The 27,712-nt window shown below is 49.0% G+C and overlaps 9 protein-coding genes across 9 annotated transcripts; 6 read left to right on the top strand and 3 right to left on the bottom strand.

Moving 5' to 3' along the window:
• Nucleotides 1–1,032: 1,032 nt before the first annotated feature.
• Nucleotides 1,033–4,052, top strand: Pmar_PMAR009538 (Tonoplast dicarboxylate transporter, putative; the record flags this gene model as incomplete). Its single annotated transcript, XM_002785262.1, has 6 exons — nt 1,033–1,188; nt 1,231–1,287; nt 1,526–1,672; nt 1,793–1,938; nt 2,172–2,294; nt 2,345–4,052. The coding sequence occupies 6 exons, from the start codon at nt 1,033–1,035 to the stop codon at nt 4,050–4,052; spliced, it is 2,337 nt and encodes a 778-aa protein (XP_002785308.1).
• Nucleotides 4,053–4,193: 141 nt separating this feature from the next.
• Pmar_PMAR009537 (conserved hypothetical protein) lies at nt 4,194–6,494 on the top strand (the record flags this gene model as incomplete). The annotated part of the gene is made up of 14 exons (XM_002785261.1): nt 4,194–4,286; nt 4,506–4,607; nt 4,763–4,870; nt 4,915–5,015; nt 5,062–5,131; nt 5,175–5,231; nt 5,286–5,443; nt 5,495–5,573; nt 5,621–5,717; nt 5,768–5,931; nt 5,997–6,075; nt 6,126–6,271; nt 6,318–6,383; nt 6,459–6,494. The coding sequence occupies 14 exons, from the start codon at nt 4,194–4,196 to the stop codon at nt 6,492–6,494; spliced, it is 1,356 nt and encodes a 451-aa protein (XP_002785307.1).
• Nucleotides 6,495–6,643: 149 nt separating this feature from the next.
• Pmar_PMAR009536 (prenyltransferase subunit, putative) lies at nt 6,644–7,725 on the top strand (the record flags this gene model as incomplete). The annotated part of the gene is made up of 2 exons (XM_002785260.1): nt 6,644–6,743; nt 6,788–7,725. The coding sequence occupies 2 exons, from the start codon at nt 6,644–6,646 to the stop codon at nt 7,723–7,725; spliced, it is 1,038 nt and encodes a 345-aa protein (XP_002785306.1).
• A 778-nt stretch (nt 7,726–8,503) lies between these two features.
• Nucleotides 8,504–14,817, top strand: Pmar_PMAR009535 (DEAD box ATP-dependent RNA helicase, putative; the record flags this gene model as incomplete). The annotated part of the gene is made up of 27 exons (XM_002785259.1): nt 8,504–8,809; nt 8,857–9,040; nt 9,090–9,173; nt 9,221–9,452; nt 9,774–9,899; nt 9,981–10,119; nt 10,208–10,275; nt 10,324–10,411; nt 10,459–10,659; nt 10,929–11,066; nt 11,110–11,177; nt 11,228–11,330; nt 11,381–11,496; nt 11,539–11,631; nt 11,675–11,805; nt 11,851–12,025; nt 12,138–12,289; nt 12,343–12,432; nt 12,483–12,571; nt 13,331–13,363; nt 13,479–13,565; nt 13,612–13,680; nt 13,729–13,853; nt 14,041–14,326; nt 14,379–14,435; nt 14,548–14,695; nt 14,768–14,817. 27 exons carry the CDS (start codon nt 8,504–8,506, stop codon nt 14,815–14,817), a joined length of 3,438 nt encoding a protein of 1,145 aa, XP_002785305.1.
• Nucleotides 14,818–18,118: 3,301 nt separating this feature from the next.
• Nucleotides 18,119–18,556, top strand: Pmar_PMAR009534 (hypothetical protein; the record flags this gene model as incomplete). Its single annotated transcript, XM_002785258.1, has 3 exons — nt 18,119–18,193; nt 18,291–18,347; nt 18,431–18,556. The coding sequence occupies 3 exons, from the start codon at nt 18,119–18,121 to the stop codon at nt 18,554–18,556; spliced, it is 258 nt and encodes an 85-aa protein (XP_002785304.1).
• A 1,048-nt stretch (nt 18,557–19,604) lies between these two features.
• On the top strand, nt 19,605–20,242 carry Pmar_PMAR009533 (hypothetical protein; the record flags this gene model as incomplete). Its single annotated transcript, XM_002785257.1, has 4 exons — nt 19,605–19,735; nt 19,782–20,031; nt 20,076–20,129; nt 20,189–20,242. The coding sequence occupies 4 exons, from the start codon at nt 19,605–19,607 to the stop codon at nt 20,240–20,242; spliced, it is 489 nt and encodes a 162-aa protein (XP_002785303.1).
• A 1,430-nt stretch (nt 20,243–21,672) lies between these two features.
• On the bottom strand, nt 21,673–22,893 carry Pmar_PMAR009532 (separase, putative; the record flags this gene model as incomplete). Its single annotated transcript, XM_002785256.1, has 6 exons — nt 21,673–21,937; nt 21,988–22,061; nt 22,105–22,220; nt 22,265–22,434; nt 22,485–22,580; nt 22,619–22,893. The coding sequence occupies 6 exons, from the start codon at nt 22,891–22,893 to the stop codon at nt 21,673–21,675; spliced, it is 996 nt and encodes a 331-aa protein (XP_002785302.1).
• A 555-nt stretch (nt 22,894–23,448) lies between these two features.
• Pmar_PMAR009531 (hypothetical protein) lies at nt 23,449–23,638 on the bottom strand (the record flags this gene model as incomplete). The annotated part of the gene is made up of 1 exon (XM_002785255.1): nt 23,449–23,638. A coding segment is annotated over one exon (190 nt), but the record flags the coding sequence as incomplete, so codon positions are not given.
• A 3,345-nt stretch (nt 23,639–26,983) lies between these two features.
• On the bottom strand, nt 26,984–27,539 carry Pmar_PMAR009530 (conserved hypothetical protein; the record flags this gene model as incomplete). Its single annotated transcript, XM_002785254.1, has 4 exons — nt 26,984–27,071; nt 27,119–27,206; nt 27,249–27,298; nt 27,343–27,539. The coding sequence occupies 4 exons, from the start codon at nt 27,537–27,539 to the stop codon at nt 26,984–26,986; spliced, it is 423 nt and encodes a 140-aa protein (XP_002785300.1).
• Between the last annotated feature and the right edge of the window lie 173 nt (nt 27,540–27,712).

Genomic DNA, 27,712 nt, shown 5'->3' with positions numbered 1-27,712 from the left:
ATATATAGACTACAATAGAAAGGGAGAGGTTTAAAGCCACAACATAAGTCAGCGACGCTCGCTTGGTCAGGTGAGCCAGTAGTGCTCGGAAACAGCGACCACCCACTCAAGTGGATGCTTGCGTATAGTGTAGCCTTACAGATGTGACAACTACCTGCTACTGAGGTGGGATCACAAAACAGTATCATACTTAGACCAGTTTCTTATCAAAAAAAGGAGACTCTCGAGCCAATCCGAGTGAACGGAGGATGAGCTCTATATCTCAACGGCTATAAACGATTGTAGTACAATCTGATTGTGTGGGGAGTAAACACTAGGGTTAGTGATACTTTATCAAGTATCAACAGTCAATGCACTCTGGGAGTAAGTAGAGATGCTAGGGACAGTGGTATGTATGCAGACCAGAATCGTAGGACTTCAACGAATGTACGGGAATTGTCTATAGTACGGCGCAGTAAGTATATTTCCAATCTCACGGAGGTTTCCTGCAACAGAATTCTGAATTATGACTACAGAAAGTGAGTTGAGCCAATCCACGCATCGACTCTGAGCCTCTGTCTCAATAGACAAGCGTACCGTTTTCGCTGAATTTCGTGGCGCGTGACAAAATCCGCACTACGTTCTTCTTTCAGTTTCGCGCTGCTACAGAGCCTACGGTTGTGGCTGTTTCCTGGTTCGTTGGAATGCAGGCTAGCCCCGCATACTGCTATGACTCTCCTGTATCACCAAGCTTGATATCCATTAGTGATAACATTTTTCTGAAGTCTCATCTGAGCACTCAGTGGGGTTATTATAAAAGTAATCTCATCGGGCGTTACTGTTGAACTCTAACCCGCTCACTTGAGCGACACATACTTCCCTTTCATGCTCCCCACATAGGCTCGCTTTCTCATCGTACACTCGATCGGACTAGACTGTGATCTACTATCCGGACTGTGCAACAGCAGTGCTACTGGCTCTTCTGTTCGATCGATAGAGGTTTGATATTTCCTGCCGTTTAATGTAGTGCTACGTAGTAGTTGCCTTGTATTTATGAAATTTACCTATCAATTGGAGTACAATGCCTTCGGGCCTTGGCACGATGGCTACATCCAATACAAGAAGCTCAAGAAGCTCATCAAACAACAGCGACATAATCAAGCCTCCACTGAGGAAGGCCCTACTATTACTCCAGAGGAGGCTTGGAAGGTAACAAGACACTTTACTGTGGTGATATTCAGTTGACTTTAGGCTTTCGAGGCAGCCTTGGACGCTGAAATGGACCGTATATCTGTGTATTTTTATAATGTAATAATGAGGGCGGCAACGGCTTGGTATTGCCACTGCATGCTGGAGCTCTGCATAGCTCTCGATATAGACTTTAAGCTTACCACGCTTTTGGACGAACGTGAATTATGAGTAGCAGTTACTGAGCTATCATTATTAACTATTTATGTGAATTTTATTTTACTATGACGTGCCTTGTGCATTATCCCACGACTGTCACTGCTTCTGGTGGTCATTCTGATGTCGACTCTGCCCTCAGATTTACGCTCGGTTGACAACCTCAGTGAAACAGCATCTAGCTCCAATGGAGGCTCACAAGCACGTGGAGTCCAAGCATCGAAAGGAATGCATTGAGCTCTTTGCGGAGCTTAATGAGCTCAAGAACTTTGTTCAGCTCAACTCCGAGGTAACGAGGGTATCTTAGGTCACTCCGTGGTGGATACGGATGAAGTCCATTAGTGGCTATGCATTTCTAGCAGGTCCTCTGGACGTAGGTATTACTATTATGATTTGCTGTGATTGTCAGGGTGCGCGAAAGATTGTGAAGAAGTTTGATAAGTTCAACGGGACCTCCCATTGCGGCGAGTACATGTCAACGTGCCAGCCATTGGTGAGCATGCAGCACGAGGCACGAACTAACCTTAGTGCTATGATATCCGATGTTGAGAAAAGGTAGTGAGCATAGATTGGTGTCAAACTCGACGACTGGCACGAGATTTGAATATTTTATTATTCTCTCGATTTTTGATCAGCAAATCTAATAAAAATTCTATAGCTATTCTCCCGTGGTTGACCGTCGTCTCTCTCGAGCTCCATTTTGTAGCTGATTCGTCTATGTATACTCATGACTGAATTTAGGCAGTCTAGCAATGGTCGTATGGCTCACTTTGGTGTTATTCCTTCAGTTATGCCGAGTATTACTGTAGTGGAGATGTCTCCTTGGCGTTAGAGGAGCTATCACGTAGTTTATCAGAGCTGCTAGTATGGGATAGAGGCACCATCTGGCATGACCTTATTAAACTCGAAAGGTAATCTCCCATGTTATGACGCACGATAGTGTTATCACAGTATACTTCAGGCAGCGGACGAGGCTTGGTACTGTTGCTACTGGAGGCCGGGCTGTGAAATCAGAGGATATGCCGTTGGTCCGGCAAGTTACCCAAACACAGGCTGCGGCCCCACCATCCGAGCTGCTGGAGGCTGGCCATGCCAAGAGCATCGAGGGTGTTGCTGCTAGCACTCCGACGAAGTTAGTGCCCTTGACGTCGTCCGATTTGGTTAGTTGTTTGCGAGCCAAGTGGGCGAGTATTGTCACCTACACGGTCGTGTTTCTTGTTTTTATACTTTTACTAGCAATAGATATTCCCGGCATGCACGGCGCCGCACGACGGTGTTTGGCAGTGTTGTGGATTACCAGTGCGTTCTGGTGCCTAGGGACTCTCCCATTGCATATCACTGCTCTTGCCGTCCCTATGTTGGTAGTAGTATTTCGTTGTTTGCCCTCGGCTGGTGGAGATCGGCAGAAAGCGGCCTTGATGGCAATCAAGTCTATGTGGTCCGGTTCTCAGCTGATGGTCCTTGCCAGTTTTTCCCTAGCAGCTGCTTTGTCTAAGCTCAGGCTTGACAAGGAGATTGCTTGTATACTGTTGAAGTCGGCTGGGGGCAAGAGCCGGGTTCGAACCCTGCGGATGATGATGTTGGTAGCTTATATAGTGTCAGCGGCTGTAGGCAATGTAGCTGCTAGTGTCCTGTGTATGAGTATAGTAAGCCCGATACTCGATGAGCTGCCACAGAATCTACCCTCGACCTACTCCTATGGTAGGGCTATGTTGCTGTCAATTGCGTTTGCGTGCAACATTGGAGGTATGACTAGTCCGGTGGCCTCTCCACAGAACGTGGTAGCCTTTGCGACGCTTCACACTGACTACGGTCTTTCGTTTGCCCAATGGTGTGGTATTGCTATCCCGACCTCATTCGTACTGCTCGTTGCTGTCTCCTTTGTGACACGACCGAAGTTCCACCATCGACGAGCCAGTAAAGTCCAACAGCCTCTACTGCACGAGACCGCCAATCCTGACTATCTAGCTCTCCCACCTAGGTTAGTAGCCTCAGCGAGCGGAGCGTTGTTCGGTAATTGGCAACGGACTGTGGTTATTGTTATTGTCATTGGATGTATCATTATGTGGCTTTCTTCTAGTCTCACTTGTGCTGTCTTTGGTGACACGTCGCTATCTGCATTGCTACCATTGGTATTGCTATTTTCTATTCCTGGCTTGCTCACCAAAGCTGACTTCCTATCCCTTCCCTGGGATGTGTGCTTCCTTTTGGCAGGAGGCTCGTGTCTGGCATTGGCCGTGAGAGACTCAAAGCTGTTGGAGATTGCATCAAGCGGAGCATCTCAGATTCTTCACGGTGCGCCTCTGTGGGTATGCATCGTCGGTACTGTTACCTTCGTCACACTATGTTCAACGGCTGTCTCCCATATTGCAGCTGCTAATGTGCTCATGCCCTTCATCGTAGCCCTAGGGGATGAGGTTGTCCCTAAGGGCATCAGAGGAGGAGTTACCCTGATAGCGATGCCAGCTGCCTTGGCCCTCTCCGCTGGTTCAGCCTTACCGGTGAGCTCAGCGCCCAACGTCAATGCTACTGCTATCAAGCGACAAGGAGATGATAACAGACCGTGGCTCCAACCGAAAGACTTCATCATTCCAGGAGCTGTGACTTCTGTGGTGGCGGTATTTGTTATCTCCGGACTGGGAGCAGTTATGAGTGAGGCAGTGGCCTGAAGTTTCCTCTAGCTGTTTGACATATTTGTGCGACTACTTGTGTCGTATGTACGTTTCCTCCGCCCTTTTCGATTCTTCGTATTGTTCCACTGTGTTGAGCTCAACGGTATGCGTCATTTGGGGGTACAGCTGAACAACAGTATGTCCACTGAAGATCACTCTGGAGCGGTCGAGAAGGCTGAGGGTTTCAAAAACGAGGGCAATGTCATGTACCATGATAGGAAGTTCAGAAAGGTAGTTGGGGTGGTATCATGATTATCATCATTGATAATGGCATCAGTTGTGAGTATAGCTTTGGATAGAGGACGGGCCAGGATTGATTCATGTCCGACTGCCGATGGCCCGAACCTTAGTGGGCATTCCTGTGTGTCTAAGCTAGTGAGGACCGCGGTATAGAACGTTGGGATGATGGAGTTACTATTAGATATTGCTTGAACCGACATCTTTGATCAGGCCATCGAGATGTACACTAAGGCTATCGAGCTGGACCCTAGTGTAGCTGCCTATTACTCCAACAGGGCTTTGGCCAATGCTGCATTGGAACGGTGGCAAGATGTAGGAGGAGCACGGGGGTGTTGGTTGCTTTGGTGCTGGTCGGCTTGCATGTGAACTCGTTCGCCTTTTCATCACCGGATGACTATGCTTATGGGCTAGCCTGCTGGAGAGGGGAATAGGTGTTGACAATGGTGTGGTAGTGTTGAAACGCGTAGGTATTTGATGATGCACAGCACGTGCTTAGCAAACTGGATAAGAATCATCAGAAGGCAGTATATTGGGTAGTCAAGGCCAGTAAGGAGATGGGCAAGCCTAAGGAGGAGGTACTTGCAACAACTGTTGCTGTTGCCCAATCGTTGCACTGTAGTTGCTCGCGCTTGTACCGGACAGTGCAGCTGCTATCACTGAGGCCTGGGGGTCGGATGATGATGAACATCCTACGCAGAAACAGCTGGAGTATGCTGAAGAGTAGTAGATGTACTCCGGAGAAAACTGAAGCGACGATTCACTTTAGATGGGGCGTTAGAGTCAGCGAGGCTCTTGTGAAAGGACGGATGGACAAGCTGGAGAAGATGCTCCAAAAGGTCGGTTAATTCGCCTGCTCTCATTGGTCAAGTGGTTGGCTAGATACCCATAGGATCATTCCCGTCCAATGTAAAGACGGGTTATACCGCATTGGCTAAGGTAACACGGGAGGTCCCGGGTTCAAATCCAGGTTCGGGCATTTTTTCTCCTTAGTATTATATGGCCCGAAGGGAATGGAGTAAAGGCCTTGAGTGCTTCCAAGAGCTCCTCCGATACCAACAAAAGCGTCTTCCAGCGAATGACGCGTCGACTTTGGATGAGTTGGCGACCACTTACAACAACATAGGCGTTTGTGAAAAGCACTCTGGGAAGTAGGGCCTTATTGAGGGTCAGCGGCAGCGTTCTAGTTGGTGTCGCTGTAGGTTAGAAGATGCCATCGGAGATCTGCGCAAGTCGCTGGACTGTAGTATTAGAGCTGGCTCGGATGAAAAGGACCAGAATGTGAGGATCGTTAATTTCGTGGCGCAGTGACGAATGTTGTCTCTCAGCTGGCATCTATCTGGAGCAACATGGGGTCCTGTCAACTGTCTCTAGGCAAGACTGATGAGGCTGTGAAGTGCCACAAGAAGGCTGTCGAGATAGCTAGTGCGTTCACCATAGACCTTCTCAAAATACCTCACTGGGCTTTCTTTCAGCATCTAAGGGAGATACCCCGAAATCAGCACCGTTGATGTTAGCGCTCGCCCGTAGCTTGAAGGATGCTGGCAACACCAAGGAGGCCGATGGTCTCTTTGGTAGAGTCGTTGCCATATGGTCTGGCTTCAGTAAAGTAGAGGACCTTGTTAAGGAGAGCCCTGATGTAAGCGTGGAAACCCGCATTATTCTCTCCAATTCATTGCCTATAGTCAGTGGCTTTTCACGTAGGTCCCTGATGAACGTCGTCTAGTTGAGTTATACATTACTACGGTGGCTGAATGGGCAATGCTGCAGCTGTCATCGGATCGTGAGTTGTTATCGACGTGCTTCGCTCCGCCCAAAAACTGGCATTTTCAGGTGATGCCAGTGTTAAGACAGGCGACGCGATCCATATCATGGAGTCGGGTGTAGCGACTTTGAAGAAATGGGGTCGTCAAGCTCAGGCCTGGAGGCTCCTTCTTCCTATGGCTCAGATCAGCGACGACAAGAAGTACCTCGATGAGGTTAGCGCGCGCCCGAGTGATCGATATGTAACTGACTTGCGTATAGGCATCTCAAGTCATCGGAGGACTCCCAGAGGCTGAACACGACCTTGCCAAGCAAGCTGTTACTCATGTAAGTCGATCGCTGTGGGATGGGACCGGGAACATCGTCCTTTATGTATCGCGGGGAGTGGTATAATCCGTTTAGGTCACTGAGCAAATGGCGGCTAAGCCCACTGCTTGAGTTATCGCTGCAGTGAGCGATTACACTGTCTCTTACAATAGTCGACTGGCCAATACACAGTTTCTCTACCACGTTTCGCTCACTTCCTGTTGTGAACTGGGTGCCGTGTTTGATGTTATTAATTGTAAGGGAGAGCAGATGTTTTGTCGATGCCTACCACACCAATCGTAAGTTACGTCGATTCCTTCCTCGCTAAAGGCATCGCCGCAGCCCCCAAACACCGCACCACTCCGGAGAGTTTTGAGCAAGGTAGAACACCGCTCGGTCGTCCAGGTGTAAAGTAGCCACTGCAGGTTACCGGAGCCTTGCAGTCGAGGCCAACCTCCTTAGTGGGCTCTATTGGTTGGTCTCCACCAAGCAGCTAGTGTCAGGGTATGTCCCTTCAAGAGATGATCCTCTTCGGATGGTGGTGGAGAAGCTACTGGGAAAGTGTAGTCGGAGTGGTGGTTTTGCAGCATCCCCGAGCACTGCATCCCCTAATGTTATTGCTACGACGTCGGCCTTGCAGTTGGCGACTATTTTCGCCGTTGATTTATCGCATCAGCGAGAAGAGATAGTTGGGTGGCTACGCGCCCTTGTATCGTCCGAAGATGGTTTAGTGCGTAGTGGTGCTGCTTTCAACGAGGTCGCTGGGGACATACGGTTTGCCTACTGTGTGGTCCTCAGCCTGGATCTGTTGGATTACCGATTATCAGGCGCTGAAAGTGAGAGGGTAGGCCGGTGGATACGTCGGTGTCAGGCAGCCGAGGGTGGCTTTGGTCAGAGGCCAGGCTGTGAGGCTCATGCGGGGCACACCTTCTGTGCAGTGGCAGCTTTGAAGTTACTTGGAATGAACGACGACTATGATGTGGAAGCTTGTGTGAAGTGGCTCAAACGGAGGGTCCTCCTGCCGGACTGTAAGGGTTGCAATGGTCGACCGGGCAAGCCGGCGGACTCCTGCTACGTGTTTTGGGTGATGGGGGCGTTGCATATGTTGGGAGAAGTGCCAACTAGCAGTGACTGGCTCGACACTGATGGTCTTGAGGAGTTCATAAGGTTGTGTTACGATGAGGAAGTGGGAGGTCTGTCGCCCAATCCGGACTGCCCAGCCGATCCGTTCCATACCTTTTTCGGTTTGGCGGGGTTATCGATAGCTCTTGGAGGGGGGAAAGTTACTCTCGGTGGTTGCGAGATCGAGCTCCGCAAGATGTTGGTTGAAAGGGCCTTAGTGGAAGTGGCTGCTAGCAAATGAGGATGATAGCGAAGAATGTCAAGGCAGAGAGCCACACGGTGGGATTGGCCACGAAGGCGGCAAGATTGTTTTGTGTTGAGTCCAGCCTGGTGATGGAGTGCTTTTCATTTTCTTAATGCTACGGTTTGAGTTGAGACTAGTCACTGTAGCCCGGAAAAATGTCCAGCCTGGTCCTCAGTTTTCAGTGTAGTTCTATCTTGACGTCGGGGCTCTCTAACGGCATTGCTAGATCCACCGCTCCTAGGACCGTGGTCCGGCTGGGTCCGCTTTTCTGGGTGTTACTGTTAACTGTTCTGGGTTGTTCGTGGAATGATCCATGAGACAGACTTTGCATTTCTTTCTCGGCTAATATACTCTTACTCTATACTCTTTCCCTTGGTCTCTCATCCAAGCTTAGCTTTGCCTTTTGACGCTGCTTATCGACATCAAGAACTGTGATCGTATCGTCTAACTGTGGCAGTTTAGCTTGGGCAAGGAGGCCCGTCTGTACATGACAGTATCAACTCATGTGTGTCTGAATGGGTAACTGTAGCATCATCCGAGTTGCGTTATTGTGAGTAGTAGGCGAGGACGGTGGCCCATAGCGGTATATGGTGTGGTTGAAACACTAACGGCAATCGAATAGAAAACTGACGAAGAGCGAAGACGAGCCAACGCAAGTAGTGTTGACCCATTTGTCTACTGCCTTCGGTGTTTTTTCTCCTCAATGGGTCCGACAAAACGTCCTCGCCCATTGCTGTCGGTGAAGTCCTGCAGTAGTGGGCCGTCGACATCTCCAATGAAGAGGTTAAAGACTGTCGAAACTCCGTTGAGCAACACCGCGGCTCCCCTCTACAATGAGAATCTTAAAGAGCTCTCGGTGAGCAGCAGTAGCGAGAGCAGTAGTGAGAGCGGTGACAGCGAAGCGGATCTCCAGTTGGGCCTGGACCCTCCAGAAGCCTTGAGCAGGCTTAAAATCGAGAAGTGGTATACAGATCAAATCAGACCAGTCGAAAGTGACCCTGGTTGTGAGGCTCGGTGCGAAGAGGTGAGCTCAGTATTATCAGCAGCGTTATCTGAGACCATCATGAGCAGCTATAAGAAAGTAGGTTGCTGTTCCGAGCTGATGCGCATCACTATGGTTGATATCAGATCCTTCATCGGCAACGACAGGATGAGGAGATCTCCGCTGCAGGCCGCTTGAAGTTGTATACCCATCAAATAAGAGCTATCGAGGCTATAGCGTTGGAAGAGCGGAATGTTTGCATCTCTACAGCGACCAGTAGCGGCAAGTCACTAGCCTTCAATTTGCCTATCTTGAGCTACATTGACAAGCGTAAGTATGGTGGGAACCTACCGATGTTGGTTGACATCATCGCGCTTAGATCCCGACACTACAGCGCTCTACCTCTACCCCACCAAGGCCTTAGCTCAGGATCAACTCCGTGTATTGAAGCAGCTTGTCGAAGGTGGTCCCTCGGCAAACCTCATAAAACCACAACTGTTGTTATTGCAGGGACCGACATCGTCGTTACCACCCTTGATGGTGACTGTGATACGACTGCCCGTGAAGTGGCTAGGTCCCGAGCTCAAGTGGTGCTCACCAACCCCGACATGCTCCATTGCTCGCTCTTGCCTCAACATAAGCGTTATCAGCGACTATTAGGCAACCTCAAGTTTGTCGTAGTGGATGAGTGCCATACTTATCGAGGCAGCTTCGGCAGTCATGTCGCTAATGTCATTCGACGGTAAGAAAAGATAGGTTTGTATTCTCAATATCATGCTATAGGATCCTCATCATAAACAGTCAGCTAGGTTTGAACGCTACTCTTCGTGAAGCTACTATCGAGTTCACCATTTTTTGCGTGTTGACATTATGATATCAAAAGCAGGTGTTTGGTCCTCCCTTGGATTGATGTGTACATGAGTGTTGCCGATCTGTGATGTTGAGTGATTGGAGTAGATTTTTGTATCTAATTCTAAACCTACTGTATATATATGATGAGCTCATAGAAATACCAATGAAAATAATATATAGATACCTAATATGTGGTATAGTGTTTTTTCAGGCTCCGGCGTGCATTCGACTGGCATCAGAACAAGCGTACTGAGACGGAGCGACGAGACTTGCGTTTTATCTGTTGTTCCGCTACAATCGGGAATCCTTCTGAGCTCATGGCCAATCTAACAGGTCAGTTCGCTTCTTCCCGATGAGTCCATCTTGGAGAGTCCTCGTATTGTTCAGGGCTATCCACAAGTGCTCATGCTGATGATAGTGACATTGCTAACGGCATTACAACAATCGGTGTCGATGCCGATGGAGCTCCTCGAGGGCCTCGATGGGTTGTTATATGGCGGCCCAACGACTACAGCGAGAAGAACGCCGGAAAAGCTGGGACAGATGACGCTGTGAAGGTGTGGCCCTTTCTGCTACTCATGCATGTCTCTTGGCCAGGACAAGATCACTGCTCATATCCTCAACACGAGTGCTGGCCTTGGGCAGGAGACGTCCACGGGGTTCGTGGCTGAGACGTCCAAGCTGATGGCGACCTTGGTCCAGATGGGCGTTAGGTATGGCGACCAGGCTTTTCCTCCTCCACGGCTTCACTTCTCTTTCAGGACCATATGTTTTGCTCGGTACCGTCAAATGGTTGAAATAATGCTCTCTCGAGTGAGAGCATTGATGAAGAAAGGCTCGGAAGAGCAAGTGAGTGCAGTTCATAATCCCCTTCTGGATGTGCTCCGCACTCCCAGGTTGTGTCCTATCGAAGCGGATACACCCAGGATTGTCGACGAGGCATCGAGCAACAGATATTCTCGCATCAAGTTCTGGGTGTGATCTGTACCAGCGCGCTCGAACTAGGCGTAGACATCGGCAGTCTTGACTGTTGCATATCTATGGGGTATCCGGGCTCGAGCCACAGCCTGCAACAACAGTTCGGCAGAGCTGGAAGGGTATGTCCTCAGCCTTGACGGAGTCGTAGGTGTGATTTATAACGATTTCCCTTCACCATCTGGATGATCTCGCGCTTGATGAGAGGCTAGTAACGAAGATTTCAGACCATCCTCTGAGCTTTCCCGCAGTATAATGGGGCGAGAGTCTATCTCGCTTCCGTAATTCAGACGGCATAGAACTAGACAAACCACGGAGGAGAGCAAACAGAAATCCCATCCGCGAGAGAATTGCACCTCAAATCACCGCAGAGTCAATTCCCATGCTTTAGTCGGGCCGAGCAAGCCTTTGTATACTCGTCTCCCGCGAGACTGACCCGATCGATCAATGGTTTTCGGCCAAGCCCGAGCGTCTAATGGAAACACTGGGGCAGGCCGAGGATGCTCCCGTACAGTGGGACAACGAGCAAGTAGGGATATTCATAACAACAGTCCACTCCCATCCGTTCGTAGATTCTCCCAAAGCACCTCCTATGTGCTGATAATGAGGTAGAGTTCCGTACAGTCGACGAGGTGTTCAAGTGAGTCGTCGTCACCGATGGTCCATGCAGTGATCTCTTTCCTGCTGTAGGTATTGGCCACCCCCAGTGGATAATAAATTAAGGACAGAGTATGAGAGTATGATCAAGAAAGTACGAAAGGAATCGCCCTTCGTGAAGAAACCTCATTCGAAGGTGAGCAGTGGAGCGGATCTATCAATAACGAAGTTGGAAGTTTGGGTTAGATAAACCTCCGAAGTATCGATAATAGAAGCATTAAAGTGGTCACCCCATCAGCAGATGCTCGAGAGGGCGACAAGCAGATAGATGATATCGATTACAATAACGCATTCTTTTATCTGTTAGCAGCACCAAACTAGGAGGTTCCGTATGCTCTGTTCAGGTACCCTGGAGCAACGTACATGAATCAAGGCACCGAGTACAGGATAGTTGATCTTGATTTGCGCTTTGATAGAGCAATAGCTCGGCCGATGAAGTAGGCCACTGTGAGTAGTTGTTGCTGTTGAGTATCCTCCAAGGCATGAATATTATACCAAGAGTCGTGATATAACTGATGTGCTTTTCTTGAACATCGAGAAGGAAGCATTCACACAAATCCCCTATAGACTATCTAACGCGCCTGTGGAGGCTGATGTACATCTCCGATTCGGTGAGGAAATCTGATGAGAAAGAGTTTGGAGTGTTCAATTGACAGGTCGCGTGGAGGTTTGTACTGAAGTTTACGGTTACAAGAAGTTCAATAAACATACTGGGAGGATAATGGAGACAATAGGGGGATTGGGTCTGCCAAAAGTGAAGTACTTTACCAAGGCCACATGGATTGAGTTCGACAAACAGTTTGCTTTGCAGTGGGACGAAGGAGACTTCAGGTGAGTTGCCCTCTCTTCTAGTACTCTATCATTATGATTTAAATCTTATGCTTGTGGTAAACACATCCTCCATTACTCCATTGAAACGTTTCCCAATCCACTACTATTTCAGGGCAGCCCTTCACACATTCAGCCATCTATGGTTGAGAGCTGTCCGTATCCACCTACTGTGTGACCAGAGCGACGTCAGCACTCAATGTCCAAGTGTTGATGATGTTCGGGAGAGGCCATATACAGCAGTCGTATTTGACACCAAGATTGGGGGTGAGGCACTCGCTAATCGATCGTTTTTTCATCAAGGGGGAAATCCTTGCCAGGTATCGGAGTAGCTTTAGCAGCGTTTGGTCGAGTCCGGCAACTATTAGAAACCGCCTTAGAGATAGTCACCACATGTGACTGTCTTGATGGTGAGCTGCACGAAGAGGATAGGTTTCTGCTTATACCCCTCTCCCCGTAGATGGGTGTCCAAAGTGTGTCCACCTCCCTACCTGCGGCTCGTATAATGACCTCATCAACAAGCGTGGTGCAATCAAGCTGCTCAGCGGTGTAATCGAACGTTTCAAGCAAAGTGACTGATCACATCTCGCACTACAACTAGCAATACTATGGTTTCATTGTGGCCCTCCGGTAGCTGTGTTCAAGAGTTAATGAACAACAATGATGGAATCGCGAGAGTAGAGTGAGAAAAACCAACGCATTCAAATTCCACAGACCGGTGCTAGTCTGGAGTCCGGTCGGCATTTTCCGTTTTGAGCTTTTCTCGCTGGGCACACTTCACATGCCCGAAATGGAAGCAGAAATAGTTCAACTCGAGCGCGGTTGATTTCCGTAGCCTCTCCACCCCACATAGGCGTACACAGAGGGGCATGCACTTCCCCACAGGGATGCTGGTGGGATGGTATCTACCCGTTAACTTGATGGTTTAAGGCTACTTCACTATCAATCGACTATCCGATACCCCTTTGCGAGAGCAATAATGTTGGTCCAACATTGTTGGATATAATCATCACTGCGGGATTTAACATCAACTCCCTCACGCCGAGGCTAGCCTATCATTGTACCACACCCTTTCGAACTTAGCTCCTCAAATACCTTTCGGTGAAGTCCGGTGTTGACGACAGTTGTTCGATGCGAACAGGTTCCTTCCTGATGATTCTTCACCACATATTCATCGCCATCCCGCACGCCATTCTCGCCTCCTCCAGATCAAGTACTACAGTGAACAGGACAAGGCCAATTAAAGAGGCAGGAGTTCATGAGCTTCGACCTCAGCTCCTCCGGCCCCGTCAACATCTCTCGTATCAGGTACTCAGACGATGGACTGATGATACATTTTATGTAAGAGTTCCACATTCCATTGCGAATTCTACTGCCTTTCTATGCTGATACCTAGTGGGGTTACATAGTCGTCGACACTAGCCACCTATATACTCCTTATTCTGGTTGTCCATAGGACGTTGCTCTCGGAGCTCTACTGCATCCCCACTCCCCACCTCAGTTCAGTGAGCTGCTCGTCGATGGTGAGAAGAACCTGCTGAAAGTAAGTGGGTGACTTCCTTGTGTGGTCCGACATCAGTTTTCTTCAGTCTTCACCCGATGCTATACGGATAGTTGACGGCCTCTACAGTGGAGCTCCCAAGCCATCTCTCTTTTTGGTGAGTTTCTGGCAAAAGACGTGGCAATTTTGCTTTGATCGTGATCAGGCACATGACGTTATAGAGGGCAATAGAAAGACTGCTTATTTCCAAGCCTCTAAGCCCGGAGATCCTCTCACTCTACTCGAACTTGAATGCTGGAACAAATTTTATGTATTCCCTGATGGCATTACGTGAGTGTCACTATCGAAAGCGACGTCATAGACAGTGAAAATTGAGTGCTCCTGCACGTAGCTTGCGACTTGTAAGGGACGTTCTTATTTCTTGGGATATCAGACTCTGAATCACATCTACCGAGTCTGCGGCTTGGCCATCGATTGCAGATGACTTTTTGATCCCAATCCTGATTGTTATTCTCAGGGAGTTCGATCTGGCCTTCCCTACGTGGCCAGATGCTGGGGGGACTACATCCAAATATCGGATTCAGCAGTCCGATGTGGCGTCAGCGGCATACAGCATGCTCTATGCCGGTTTACTTGGTGCTGATGTATCTCGGAAAATGAAGGGAGGAGAAGGGAAGGAAATCGAGCCTCCAATGGAGTTTAAATCCAAATTCAACAAGGAACGACTTCGGGCTCGGTTTGCGGACAAGCCGGGGTTAGTGGGGAAGTACATAGCGAGGATTCTCTGTGCCCAAGACTTCCAGGTGATTATATTACAGCCCCTCTGGGATGGAGTTACTCGGTCATTCTTCGTAGGATACCCATGCTCATATCGTTGCTGAGAACAAAACTGAAACACGAGCTGTGATCACGGTAATTTCCGATGGTTTATGTTGTTTGTGATACACTTCTCGGATCGCTCTTATCTCTATCCTTTGAATATGGGAAGCTATTCTCATGAGAAGAGCAACACAGGTTTTTTCAGGAGTTACCTGATGTGTTGCGAGAGGCTGCATCGAGATCTCCCAACACTGACTGGGCCCCCAGCGCTACTTCCCTGGAAGTAAGTCTCGCAATCGTTTGTCCGCAACAACTAGTGCGTTGGTGTTGGCTCCAACTCACTTTGACGAATGGTGTTCGATGATCAGTGTTTTTAGACGATGCCGTTTCCTCTTCTTAGGCATACTATATGCTGTTCAACTCAGGTAGGCCGCCGTATCGTGCTTCCAAGCAAAGAAAGAAGATTTGCAGCTGAAATTTATATTGTCCAGGGGTCAATACTCCAGAGCAAGGCGAACTCATCTTTCTTCCACATCGCTCACAGCGATGGACGCTTGATTTTGCTCAATCACCGTTGCGGTGATCATGAAAACGAGAAGCGATCCAAGCTCAGCTGGCGCGGCTCTTATTCGGAGGACGATAAAGAAACGTACATCCCCGAGGCTTCTGAGAGGAACTGATATTCACTCTCAGGTATTTCCCGGGAAGATTCACTGAATACCATACACTCTCTAGATTCACTGAGTTTTCCTATAAGCTCGACAACGCAGAGGCTGCCATAAACTGGATATACACAGGCTTAGTGAACCGAGCAACGGCATTGCTAATGCAGGAGGAGAAGGAGCCGAGAACAGACCTAACCGCCAACCAGGTATTCATGGCTTCCCTCTGCGACTACCCTTTGAGCAAGATCGAGAGCATGACAAAGCTCTGAGACTCCTACCTTACCCCCCAACAAGTCAATTTTCATATATTCATCAAACGTGATGGAGGTGTTCGGAATCCATGTTAATATCACTGTGGTACTCGTGACTATGTATTGGGTTTGTCAATTCCCGTGTGGTACCGATTGGGTGACCACAAGGATTATGCCCGACTCGCACTCACTAGAACCCAGTCGTTCGTTATCCTCGTTGGGTCGTTGGAGACTTTTCGTAGTCTCTTCACGCATAAGCCACACCGCGGTCTCCATGGTGTCATCCTCCATCCACATCCTCTTTTCTCTCGTCTTGACTGCTGTTGTCGACTACTCTCATTTATGTGAGGCCACTTACAGGCCAAAATTAGAGGTAGGTGTAACTCTACTATGTAGTATCCTCACTCCCGAGTACTCCGTCTCAATGTAGGTCATTGAAGAGCAACCCGTGTTATACACCCCAACAAACGATGATTTACTCGCGATGTATCGCGCCTGGGGGCTGACTGAGGTGATCTCGAAGACCAGGATGCTACACTCAAGATAGAGCAGGATGATTCTCATCTCAGAATGGTGTCGTCATGAAATCCCGTCAGAGTAGCATAACTCTTATGAGGGGCTCCAGTGAAGAACATCCGATAATTTGGGAGATGAGTTGTCCGCCTCGTATCGTGAAGCCGACGGGTGGACTAGCGACCGACCTCAAGAGAGCGGCAAGTGTGCGCGCCTCCTACTTCTTCCCATTCGGGGTGAGGTGAGTTGTCCTCGCCGGGTTCGCTACTCATGTCCTAATGCTCTGGCTATTGCGTGCAGGACTGTTGAGTATTGTCAGGATAATCGACATCCTCGATCCACAACTGCAGAAACGTCTCTATAACGTCAGCATCGAGTTGGGAGAGACGTCTGGATGGAATGCTGCGAAGGAGTTGTGCCGCGTAATGCACAAAAGAGTGGAAACGATGATCACGAGACGTGACACAAAGATCTTAACCGAGGTGGGAGCAGATAACCATTTTGAAGTTCCGAATCCCCAATGACTACCAGATCTAGCTGCTGCTATCTAGTGCTTGGTATCGGTTCATTCTCAGACCCCTCCATTTTTTGAGATCCACAACGAGTTTCCGATAGGCTCCGACACTCCACTCCATTATACTGTGAGATGAGGCTCTTGGAGAACTATACTAAGCTCTTTCATGGTTGTAGTTCACTTCGCGAGCCGTTCCCGATGACTTGATCAATGTTGGAGGCATACGGCTGGATATCAACGCGCTAGAAGTATCTCTTCTAGTTGCTTCAGCGGTTAGATAGTTCATCGTGTCTTAATCAGTTCCAACTTGCGATACCCGATGGGAAAATGCATCTTCGGGTGCATTCTAAACGGTCCCGAGGCGAGGTGCCTTTCTATCTTGACTTCGTCGTCGAGAAAAAACGAAATAATCTGGTTGTCGGGGAATCACTTTGTCCAAATAAGGTTCTCCGAAAGAGAAATAAGAAGAGAGGCTCCTCGCTGTTTGCTATCCCGATACGGTAAGAGAGATAATCGTCAGCGAAGCATATCTCGACGATGTGTTGCCGTGTTTTTACAGGTTATTCCCATCGAAGTGGCCTCAGTTCCACTCTATCAACCATACAGCTCAAGCGAGCGTGACCCTCCCAAGTGGTGCCGGCCTCAAGGATGTCGAAGCAGCCATCAAATGGCTCACCGTTGGTGCGGCGCGCGAGGTCAATGAAGCGCTGAGTTCTTCGAGTCCAATGTCCAAGGAGGACATCGAGTATCTTACGACATTCGGCTCACCGGCAGAGTTCCTTATTCGTCGATACTGCCTTACTTCCGTGACTCCCAACGTAACATCACCATCTGCAGCAGCAGCAGCCGAAGGTGGAAAAGAGCCATCCTTGGGGAGATTTGGCTCGCTGAAAAGAAAGCTGAAGAAACTCGGTTTCAGAAAACAGCGTAAATGATGGAATGACGTCGAGCGCAGCAGGTTCTCATCCATAGAAGTATCTTTATCAATACCCTCCCATGTAATGACTGTTGTAGCTCGATGTTCAACACTTGGAGCTACTTGAGTTGGGATCCAACCATTTCATGGATCTAGCTCTCGTGTACTTCTCAGGCACGCCTCCCACTGTGATGCTCAACACAACAATAAACTGGCTCGCGGCCTTAGCCGTGAGTGCGACTCGATCAGTTGTGAGGGAGTTTTGTCCAGCTTTCTCGATTATCAGACATAGCGGGAAATAGCAGCCGTGGCATAACAACTAACGTTAAGTGAAATCGCCACATTGAATCTAGGGTATTGGCTCACTCTCGCTGTTGGTCCTTGTTATGCTCCTTGTGATGTTTTGGTGCAATCACCTTGGTTTCTTTCAAGCCTTTCCAATAATTATTAGGACCCATTGGGAACGCGTCTTCTCATTGGAACCTCACCATCCGAATGGTGATAGCCGTCACGGCTAAGCCATGGCTACATTAATTCGGTCGCATCCAACACATTACAACATCATTGTTGTAATGTGATGTTCCAATTCAAGAGATATGGATTGGGATACTATCATTCTATGGGTCCCACTCTTGTCAGAGAAGAGGAACCATCATGGTCATGAATGTGATAGCACTTACATTATCATGTATTCAGTACTGTTCACTCGACGAATGTTAGTAATCATCTCAGTATGCACTGTAGTAGCAGCATAAGGCTGGTAGGAGGGAATGACACTACAGTTATTCTTCGCTGTCAGCCTTGATCTAGGGTAGACCGTCTGAACTAGGGGGAAGTCGTCAACTCTGGTGCTTTGCTGAGCATTTGACCGTTATAGACTCGCTAAAATCAAACGGCTTTTCCCAACAAAATCCACAATGCCGCTCCCGAATCGCACCGCTACCGTCGTCATTCTGATGGCCGCTACAGCTCACGGCCTGGAGATACTGAGCGTAGGTTAGTAGCCTTCGAGTCAACTCTGTGTCGTTCGCTGGCTATACCTGTTTGACTAAAACTATAGTGGGCCAACGATGAGTTGCCTCGCTTCAGGTTGGTGAGAATGAGATCCGAGGAACTTCGATGGGGCGACGTCAAGGAGGCCGCCCTGTAAGTCTCTCCCACATTCTTTCAGCAGGGTTTCCATCGTGGATTACAGTGCAACTGCAAGCCCTCCTTATCTTCACTTATAGGTACCCAAGCCTAGAGCTAAGTCATTCCAGGACACGACTAAAGTACAGAGCCCTAACCAATTCTATGAGAGTGATTATTCAGCCGTCGAAGCTCGGCGATATGAAACGGAGGCACACGCTCGATAGTTTCGAAGAGTCGTTGAAACAGTTCTACAAATTAGAAGAGCAAATGAGGCGCGCTGTATCGAAAGTCTCACGCCTTCGTTGCCATAGTCTCCTTCTTAGAACTCCTTCTCGAACTTTGGAACCAGTCAGGATGAGCCTCGATCCAGACCAGTCCTCTCACGCTCGAACGATCAATTCGGAGATGCTCGACGCGAGTCTGTGGGCGGAATTGACCGAGGATACGAGGAGGCAGGCTGACAGGAACCCTCCCATACTGTATCACGTGCTTCTCTGGTAGGCGGGAAGCAGAGCACGAACACTTTCTGAAGAGGAGCTACGAGAATTTGACCCTTTATTGGCTGACGTGAGCACGATTGGTTCGGGGTATTTAGTTGTATGTTTCTGATCAGTCCGATCCAAGATCTGGGGAGGAGGACGTAGCTGTGGGGAATGAATTTCCAGTATGTTCTCCTGCTCGCCCGTTTTTGTGTCCATCAACGCCTCTTTGACCAGTTTTGAATGGTCGTTAGCTTGATTGCAGAGCGTAACAAGCGACTCTACGTTCAGTTCCTCGTTCTTGGTGTGGAAACTCTCATTTTTGTTCCTCGTGCTCGGGGCTTGAGGGACTTAATCGTCTGTTCTGCCGTTTGTGGTCGCAAACTTTCATTTTCGCTCAGAATTTGATCAGCGATACGGCTAATGACTATCAAACAGATACCAACGGACAATCCACAGTGAGAACTCATGATGGCTTAATTAACCATCACTACTAACCCAACCTCGATTCAGTCCATACGCTATTCGATCCAGCAAGCGCCACTCTCTTACCAATCGCTATTAGCCCCAGGGAGAAGGAACACTCTTAGGGTAAGAGTTCGAAAATTGAGATAGAAAAGGAAGATACAACCTGTCAGAGCGATATCTTCGCGCAGTCATCATCAGGAATGTCGGAAAATATTGAAGTAGGCCAGGAGGAAAGCTTATGTCTTTCTCGTGCACAAACCAACACTCTTTTCTATAACATAGTGGGCATCAGGAGCCGCCGTTGGAGTATGAGACGGACGCTTACATGATACGCTTTTCCAAGCCCAGAGCTGGAGGAATCCTCACTGTGAAGGAGCTGAAATGTTTGGTTAGAGCTTCGAGGACTGAGTACGTGCCATCGTCCTCTCTTGGCTACGTATTCCCAGAAGGTCTCACGTGAGTGACGGGCAGCTTCAGTAGTGGTGAAGGTTTGCCTGCTCAGCCGTTTCAAGATGGTCTTGAACCCTGCCTTCGAAGGAGCACCACAGCAGGCAGAGTTCTATGCGATACAGACGACCAACCGTCTGTCGGAATCATTGAGATTGCTCTATATCGGAAGGGTCGGAATGGGAGTGCAACCACCACCAGGGAACGCGACATCATTACTGCAACCAATATCCAAGGCTCTATGTGAGATGATAGATAAGGAGATCGGAGCACTCAGAGAGGATACTGAGGATGCGCTCCTAAAGGTATCCACAACTCTCCTGATCCAACGAAGGTATACCTTGTTTAGGACGTTCCGTTCATGGCCGTACAATTCAATGACGGAGAAAATCCAATAGTGAAGGTAATTTGCCGAGTCTGCCCGTAGGTATTCTCCTGTGTTTTGTATTCAGTTTGCATCAGAGGCTTTGCCTCGTTGGCCGTTCTTTGCAGAATGGTTACAACCTATCAGTTTGAAGGTAGTTCGATCATAACCACCTGGTGGCGCACATATTCCGCCAGTCTGACATGCTTAGGTGGAGGTTAAAAGCTATGTGGGGAAGCCTCCCACGTACATCGTGAAGCATGAGAGGTACTCCGTAAAGTTTGTTGCATTGAACCATAGATTGCGAATTGACTCTATGACATGCCCAGGAAAACTGTGGACCAACAAAGTCCAGAAAAAGGCGAACGAACCTGCGTAGTTGACGTGACGGATTTGCAGACACTGCACGTTTTCGATATCAGGTTGATCCCAGCTGAGTGGAGTGGTTTCACTTTATTGAATTCGTTCGACGCCTTAGAGTTTTCTTTCAGCGGGGATGCTGCAGTGAAGGAAATGAAAGCAGCAATTCATTGGCTGTATGCTGGACTGCCTTCCACCATCGAGAAGAAGTTTCACCAGCAAAATATGAACAAGAAATCACGCAAGGGTCCTGATGCGAATAGTGTTTTCGTTCGAACCCTCTGTCAAGCCCAATTGAGTACAGCGGTGCTCCAAGAGTCGAATACTAGTCGGAAGAAAGATAAACAAGCTACGGGATACAGCAGAAAATAGAGAAGTTTGTGCTGAACACGGTAGAATGACGAAGCCGCAAGCCATGAGATGTCATCTTCATCTTTCGCTGAATTAGTTCACCCCCTGACTTCACGACTCACCCGGTGTACCCATGCTCTTATCGTTGTCCCTCCACCGAGAAATTTGCGTTCACAGTAAACTGCCCATCTTTCCGTTGCTCGCGCAATGCACCCCAAGCTCGCAGATAAAAAATGTCGCGAGATCAGACTCTCTCCTGTCCTCAACGAGTGTGCATGTCCGACACCATTAGACGCATTCATACTAGTGTGCGGCAACATAAGGCATCGATTCCCATGTCTGACAGCATCAGACCTACTAGTACTCATGTGCGACAACATAAGAGTCATTGATACTCATGCCCAACAACAATAGGCTCATCAGTACTCGTGTCCGATAACATAAGGCACATTTAATACTCATGTCCGATATCATTAGGGACATTAATACTCATGTCCGATATCATTAGGGACATTAATCCTCATGTTAGAGTCATCAGTGTCCGATAATATTAGAGGCACTAATACTCATGCCCGATAATATTAGAGGCACTAACACTCATGTCCGATAATATTAGAGGCACTAACACTCATGTCCGATAATATTAGAGGCACTAATACTCATGTCCGATAATATTAGAGGTTCTAATACTCATGTCCGATAATATCGCCATAGTCATTAGTACTTATGAACGATAACATCGCGAATGCGCGACCACGATACGAATATCCATATCGATATATTCTACCCGCTTCAAGAGTACTCGAGAACCCAATGCATGATAGACTATATGGATATGAGAAACTTGTCATCAATAAACATGGCAATGTACTCAGATGATACGGCTTGCATAGCACACGAAAGCTCCACCGGAGAGCAGCTCCAGCTTAACCTTACTCCTGGCTAGCCTTGTCGATGTCGGCAAGTCGGCCGATTCACAATCATCGTCATCTCGAACTTTAGGAGTAACACACCACGTCCGCAACAATTCAATGCAGAACAGGTCACATTCACGACCGAGGACTTCCCATAGCGTGCCGACAACACGGGTGCTTCCACCAACCAAGTAGTGATAAGCAGGCGGTATGGGCTCGAACCTGATGAGCGACAACACGTGAGGGTCCAGGGACGAAGGCCCGTCACTAACCTGCTACGGACTCCTTCAGTTCCTGATGAGCGAAGAGAGGCACAACCCATGAGCAGGGCGTCGGCTCGTAGAACCTACCAAGAAGATGGACTCCATAGTGTACACACTTGAACGTACTCGTTTTTCCATGCCGCTAGTGGACCAGTACTGTCCACCACCACTATGACCAACATAGAGGAAGACTCGCCGGCTCGCCAGTGCTCCCACTACTTCTTCAACCGGGGGATCAACGCCTGAGATGCAACATGGACCAATGCGATCGATGATTGTGACTCACCGGATCGACCTTCCCAGAACTCGCCAGCTAACAGTGGTTCGAGCTTCTTGTTCGATTCAGTGAGATCCCCACTCGGGTCGATAACGTAATACCCGCCCTTACCAACAGCCGAAGCGGCTCCATCAGGCAGCAATAGGTTGATGGAGCCACCTCTCACTATTGAATGCTCCCTGAAAACTACAAATACCACTATATAATGACAGTGCAACGATGCGCTCACCCTGTGAGCATGAACTCTATCGGGAGGTTCATTAAACACGGTGCGAGAAACAGATATAGTGGCGATACTCGGGGGCCGACCGCAGACACCGGAGACCTGATGAGTATCTGATACACTTATAATCAGCTCGTTACCTCTCATTGGCAGCGTCGAGCTCCACTACAGCACGAAGCGATTGGATTCTTTTCCGGCTCGCAAGATCGTCAGGCAAGTTGTCGTGGGATTCCAGATAGACTCCAGGAGATACACAAGGGCCTCCCCCCAACAGCAACAATGCAGACCAGTCCCCCAAGAGGTCTTTCTTCAACCGCTCCAAAGCTTTCTGCGCCCTCCCCTCGAAGTTTTCACGATTCCGCCAGAACTTCGAACCATCCTGCTTGGACTCAACAGCTTGCCGGACATCAGCCATGTTGTCTCCTATGATGTTTTCAAAGGCCCTCGCGGCCCGCATGACGACTTCTGGTGACCTCGAAAGCGGAGCTAGAAAGCATCGACCTGGCAGTATTGGTATCAGCTATACCGATAGAGTGAGGCGCTCACCCCAAGGGAATCGGCGCAGCAGCCAGAAGCGGCCAAGATGATCCTGCTCGATGAACAACGCGTTGAAACACACCGGGGAAGCGCGAGCATCCACTGTGTATGGCCAATGGGGGGTGCATAGACTATTGAGGAATCTATAAAGCAACGAAGAGAGCATCACTGCGAGTCTCAACGGAGACCATCACCCTTGGCGTTGAAAGCGATGACGCACGAATGCATGCAGGTGGTTTTCTGATGCTCTTTCAGACAAACGATATTCAGCCAGCATAAACAGTGCTGCTCTCGAAGACCACGAAGCTGAGGCAAAGCACTGATCAGTGACATTCGTTTAAGAATATGATTCTTTGATTCAGAGTCACATCTGAATAGATCCTCAAGTCCAAACTGTATCCCTAGGATGATCCCACGAGGTCATTCTTCTCACCTGCAACGAGCGCAGCCTCCGACAGCACGTTCCTGAACTGGACTCTCTGCTTCTTAACAACTTTACACAGCACTAAGTCGCCCAATAACGTCAGCAGCAGCCGACCGGCCCTCCTGGCCAACCACGCATTCTCAGCTTCCACTACTGCTCTGTTGAGGCAGGCTCGTGCTATCTCAACCAGTCTCGTCATTCCCTCAACGTAAGGACAGCAGTCTTTACACTGTTTATCTCCCCGCTTCAGCTTCCCTGTCACTCGGGACTCTCTTTGCCCGGCCGTATCGGCGACACGCAATATTCGTTCCAGACATTCAGAACAAACGACGCGGACTGGCCGAGCGTCACATTGATCGCTGTGGAGGCTCTCAGCCGTCTTTATCTCGTTCTCGAGAGTTGGACGGTCGCGCCCCAACCATGGCAATTCTGGCATCCCTGTGTCAATCTAATTTAACGGGTCTCAGATGAACCACAAGGAGTCACCACTCACCTCCTCTGTGACACTCCTAACGAGCTGATAGCCCACAGGCCGTATGGACTCCTCGGAGCAGTCTCTGCACTTCTGATAGAAGAATAGAGCTCCTCGTCGACAGCCCATCTCGTCGTGTGCAACTCCTGTCAATAGAGCTGCCCTATATGCTGCCATGACCTGAGATCCGCTGCCCTATCTCAACGCACTGCGAAGATTCTCACTTTCCATGCCCCAGACTCATGATGCCCGCTCCTCTCCTCTAGAAGTTGCCTCGAGATGTGACTTGTGGCATGAGCAAAGCTGTCCTCATCTGCTGGCGGCCAATGAAGGAGACGCAACTGATGACGACCGGCTATCAGTTGAATTTGAACGTACGTACAGTAATACTCATTGAGGAAGAACAATGCAGAGTAAGACAGGTTTCATGGCATTATCAATACTTACCGAGTACTGGAATCGATGAATACGATCCTCACAACATGATATTGTCTATATATGATCGGCCCTATTTATGCAAACGACATATCATCGAGTATTAAATCGCATTTCAATAACTATTAGGAGAGCGCTCGGTGAGGACCTACCAGTCTCAGGCCTACAGATGCCCGTAAGACTGCCGCCAGCCTCCTGCAGTGGAGCCATTCTAGAGCGGCCATCAGGAGCATTGGCCGCTTCCATCCCTCCGAGTCGAGCGTCTCGAGGACGTTGTCGTTGAGACCTTTGATGTTCGTACTGGTCCACAAGTTCATCGTGAAATCGGTGATGTAAGGAAGCCAGAGATCATCAGAGAGAATCTCGCCATAGGAGCGTATTCTGTGGTAGAGGCTCGACTGGAGTACTCGGAGGAATGAGCTGACCAACAACGCTGCTCCGAAGCGAATCGAGTGATCCCGAGCCCCACGATGAACTGAAGCTGGGCGATACGCTCACCCCTCGGTGCTGTCTTCTCCCATGAGGACTATACACCCGGCGAGGACGGCGAGGCTATCCTCGAAATCGGTAAGGTGGGGTAGAGCGATATGGAATACTAGCTTGGATAAACCACTAAGCCCTTCGTTGCCGCGTCTTCTGGAATCCAAAATCTACAGAGGATACGCATCCTATAGCTGAACAGGATCGAGCTCAACCAAAGCTCCCAAAATTCGGAACTAAATCTCAAACCGCTTTCGACGAGGAGAGAGCACTTCCACAATCGATCATGAGTTCCAATTCACTGAAATCAGTAATCTACTGGAACCCGAAAGAAATTTGCCGAAATAAATTTACTGAACACCTAGATAATCTCACCTCTATGTCGCGCGCCATAGTTGCGTCACAACCGGTCATCTCATGAATCATGACTAAGAGCACGGACTGCACCTTGCGACCTTCCAACGCTTGTAATGCTGCCGATTTGCTCAGCAGAATCGAGCACACCATAACCCTGACTGCCAGAGAGAGGGCCGAGTCAACCATACAGGCAAGTAGGAGATCGGGAGGCATCTGATAGGATTCAGATGGAGATGAATACGTCACTGCGTCTACGTGAGTCAGCAGCTTGCAGCAGTCATAAAGGGCGGTCTTGGTCGCCACTTCACCGTGCAGTAGGAGGCTCCGCACGGGCTTCCCGAGAACATGCGCTGATCCACCGTCCGTTATCGATCTTAAAAACAGGCGAGGTAGATCTGGTGAGTTGACCCGCTGTACCGTGCAACTGTTCGGAGTCTGATGATGTCGGTGATGATATTCTCAGATGACGATGGAGTACACAGCTCCTCAGACATCAGCATCGACAGTGTCTCGAAGACCTCATCCTTTTCCACGCACTCCCCTTCCATGGAGCTAATGACCACAGCGGCTAAAGTAACAACGACTCTGAGTGTCGCAACAATCGTATATCGTCGGAAAGATGGCAGCGAGTAGCTCAATTCGCCCACTTCTTCCCTTATAAGATCAGAGCGGATAATAGCCGTACTACTATTTTCGGGTTGATGATGGCCTACAAGATGTGGAGGAAGACCCCACGAACCCGAAACCCGAACCCGCTTTAATGAATTAATTAGTTTATTTCAAATTATCAAATTTATTGAAGTTCTTATGATGTACATTATTTGAAGGCCCATTTCCTAGCTCTTAGTAGGGCTTACGGGGCGGCTATGCCACAGCCCCAAGATATGTCCTCATACAATCGATTCACCAGGAGCACGAGGTGAGAGAATCGATTATGTCGGTCGGGGCCGCTATGCCACAGCCCCAAGATATGTCTTCATACAATCGATTCACCAGAAGCACGAGGTAAGAGAATCAATTATGTCAGTTGGGGGCACTATGCCACAGCCCCAAGATATGTCTTCATACAATCGATTCACCAGGAGCACGAGGTGATAGAATCAATTATGTCAGTCGGGTGGGATATGCCACAGCCCCACGATATGTCTCAGTCCGGATAATTCTACACACTCAAAAGCAACCGACTTAGCCATCATGCCCTCGAAATTAGTGACAAGTTGTCACTGACAACATGCAGACATGATCTACTTTGAGTAAACACGGATAAGCGCAAAGTGATGCCATTGAGAAAACACATAGTATCCCTATACGACGTGATCCCAAGTCCACTCACCCAGACTGGCCAGATCCGTTCCATGGTTTCCACCCATCAACCGTGCTGTCCGCGCTCCCAACACAGAACCTTTCAGGGCCGAGATAACCTCGTTTTCGGTCTTCAACGACGCCAACGATCGCAATCTCAACCGGAGTCCCCATGGCTTCAGTTGGACTGCTTTGCACACCTCTCGACGATCCTTCGACCTCAATGGTCCCTGAGAAATAGTCTCACATGCCCGTCAATCTGGAAGGGCTACTTCTGGCATGCCTTCAGTGAGGGCATCGACGAGGAAATCCACCTGCTCCTTCTCGCTGGTGTGAGCCAGCTGAGTGAGGTTATCGACAAAGCTCGACATACTGCTGCTCATGCACAGAGAAACTGGCCTCCAGAGATTGACAACACAATGCACAGAGAGATGGAGTATAAACTAATTATGATGACAATAATACCTGGTATAATCCTCCTTACCGGAAGTGGATCATCTATGCACCTTCACGTCGACCAGCCATGGCCGAGCTGACACGATCACCTCCAAGCCCTCGGCAGGGAACCAGCTTATAGATGAGCGGTCTGAAGGAAGAATCCTTTGAGAGCAGTAGCCTCCTCGCCGGCCATACAGAGGCTCTTCCTCAAGCGTCGTTTGAATACCAATCTCCTGTTGCAACACTTCCCGACTGAACGGTCTTTCCTCGGGAGTACCCGTTTCTGAGGTAGCGATCAAGCTCAGGAGGATTCCCAGGGACCTACCTGCCGTGAAGGTGGAGAGTGAGTGGTGATAGCCGTTGAACTCGAAATACCTTAGATTGAGCACAGAAGAGGGGACCAGAGCGCTTCGGCTCACTCTCGAATGAGCTCGTTAATGATGACATTTTCCTTTGGGGGTGATGGTACGTTATCCCGCCCCTCCTCCTTGAGAGTACTGAAGATCTCCGACCGTAGCTGAGCCCTGATCTTTCCCAACGTCCCTCGAGACTCCAAAACGGTCTCGAGAGTTTCACGAAGTTCCTTCAAGGAGTTACCCGCTGGTTGGGAAACCATAAGCGAGGGAGAATTGAAATTGAAGTGTTGTAGCCTACAGGAACTCATCCTCGTGGAATTGGAATTTTGCCGCGCAAGAGCGATTCATACTGTGCGAATGTGCACACGGCGATCCATAATTAACCACCTCCAACACGCTCCTTGATAGAATCCTTAGAAACCGCTACAGTCAT

This window comes from Perkinsus marinus (genome assembly GCF_000006405.1).
Source record: "Perkinsus marinus ATCC 50983 genomic scaffold scf_1104296933122, whole genome shotgun sequence".
NCBI lineage: Eukaryota > Perkinsozoa > Perkinsida > Perkinsidae > Perkinsus > Perkinsus marinus.
Note: the sequence above shows the minus strand (reverse complement) of the source record. Positions and strands in the feature narration are given on the sequence as shown.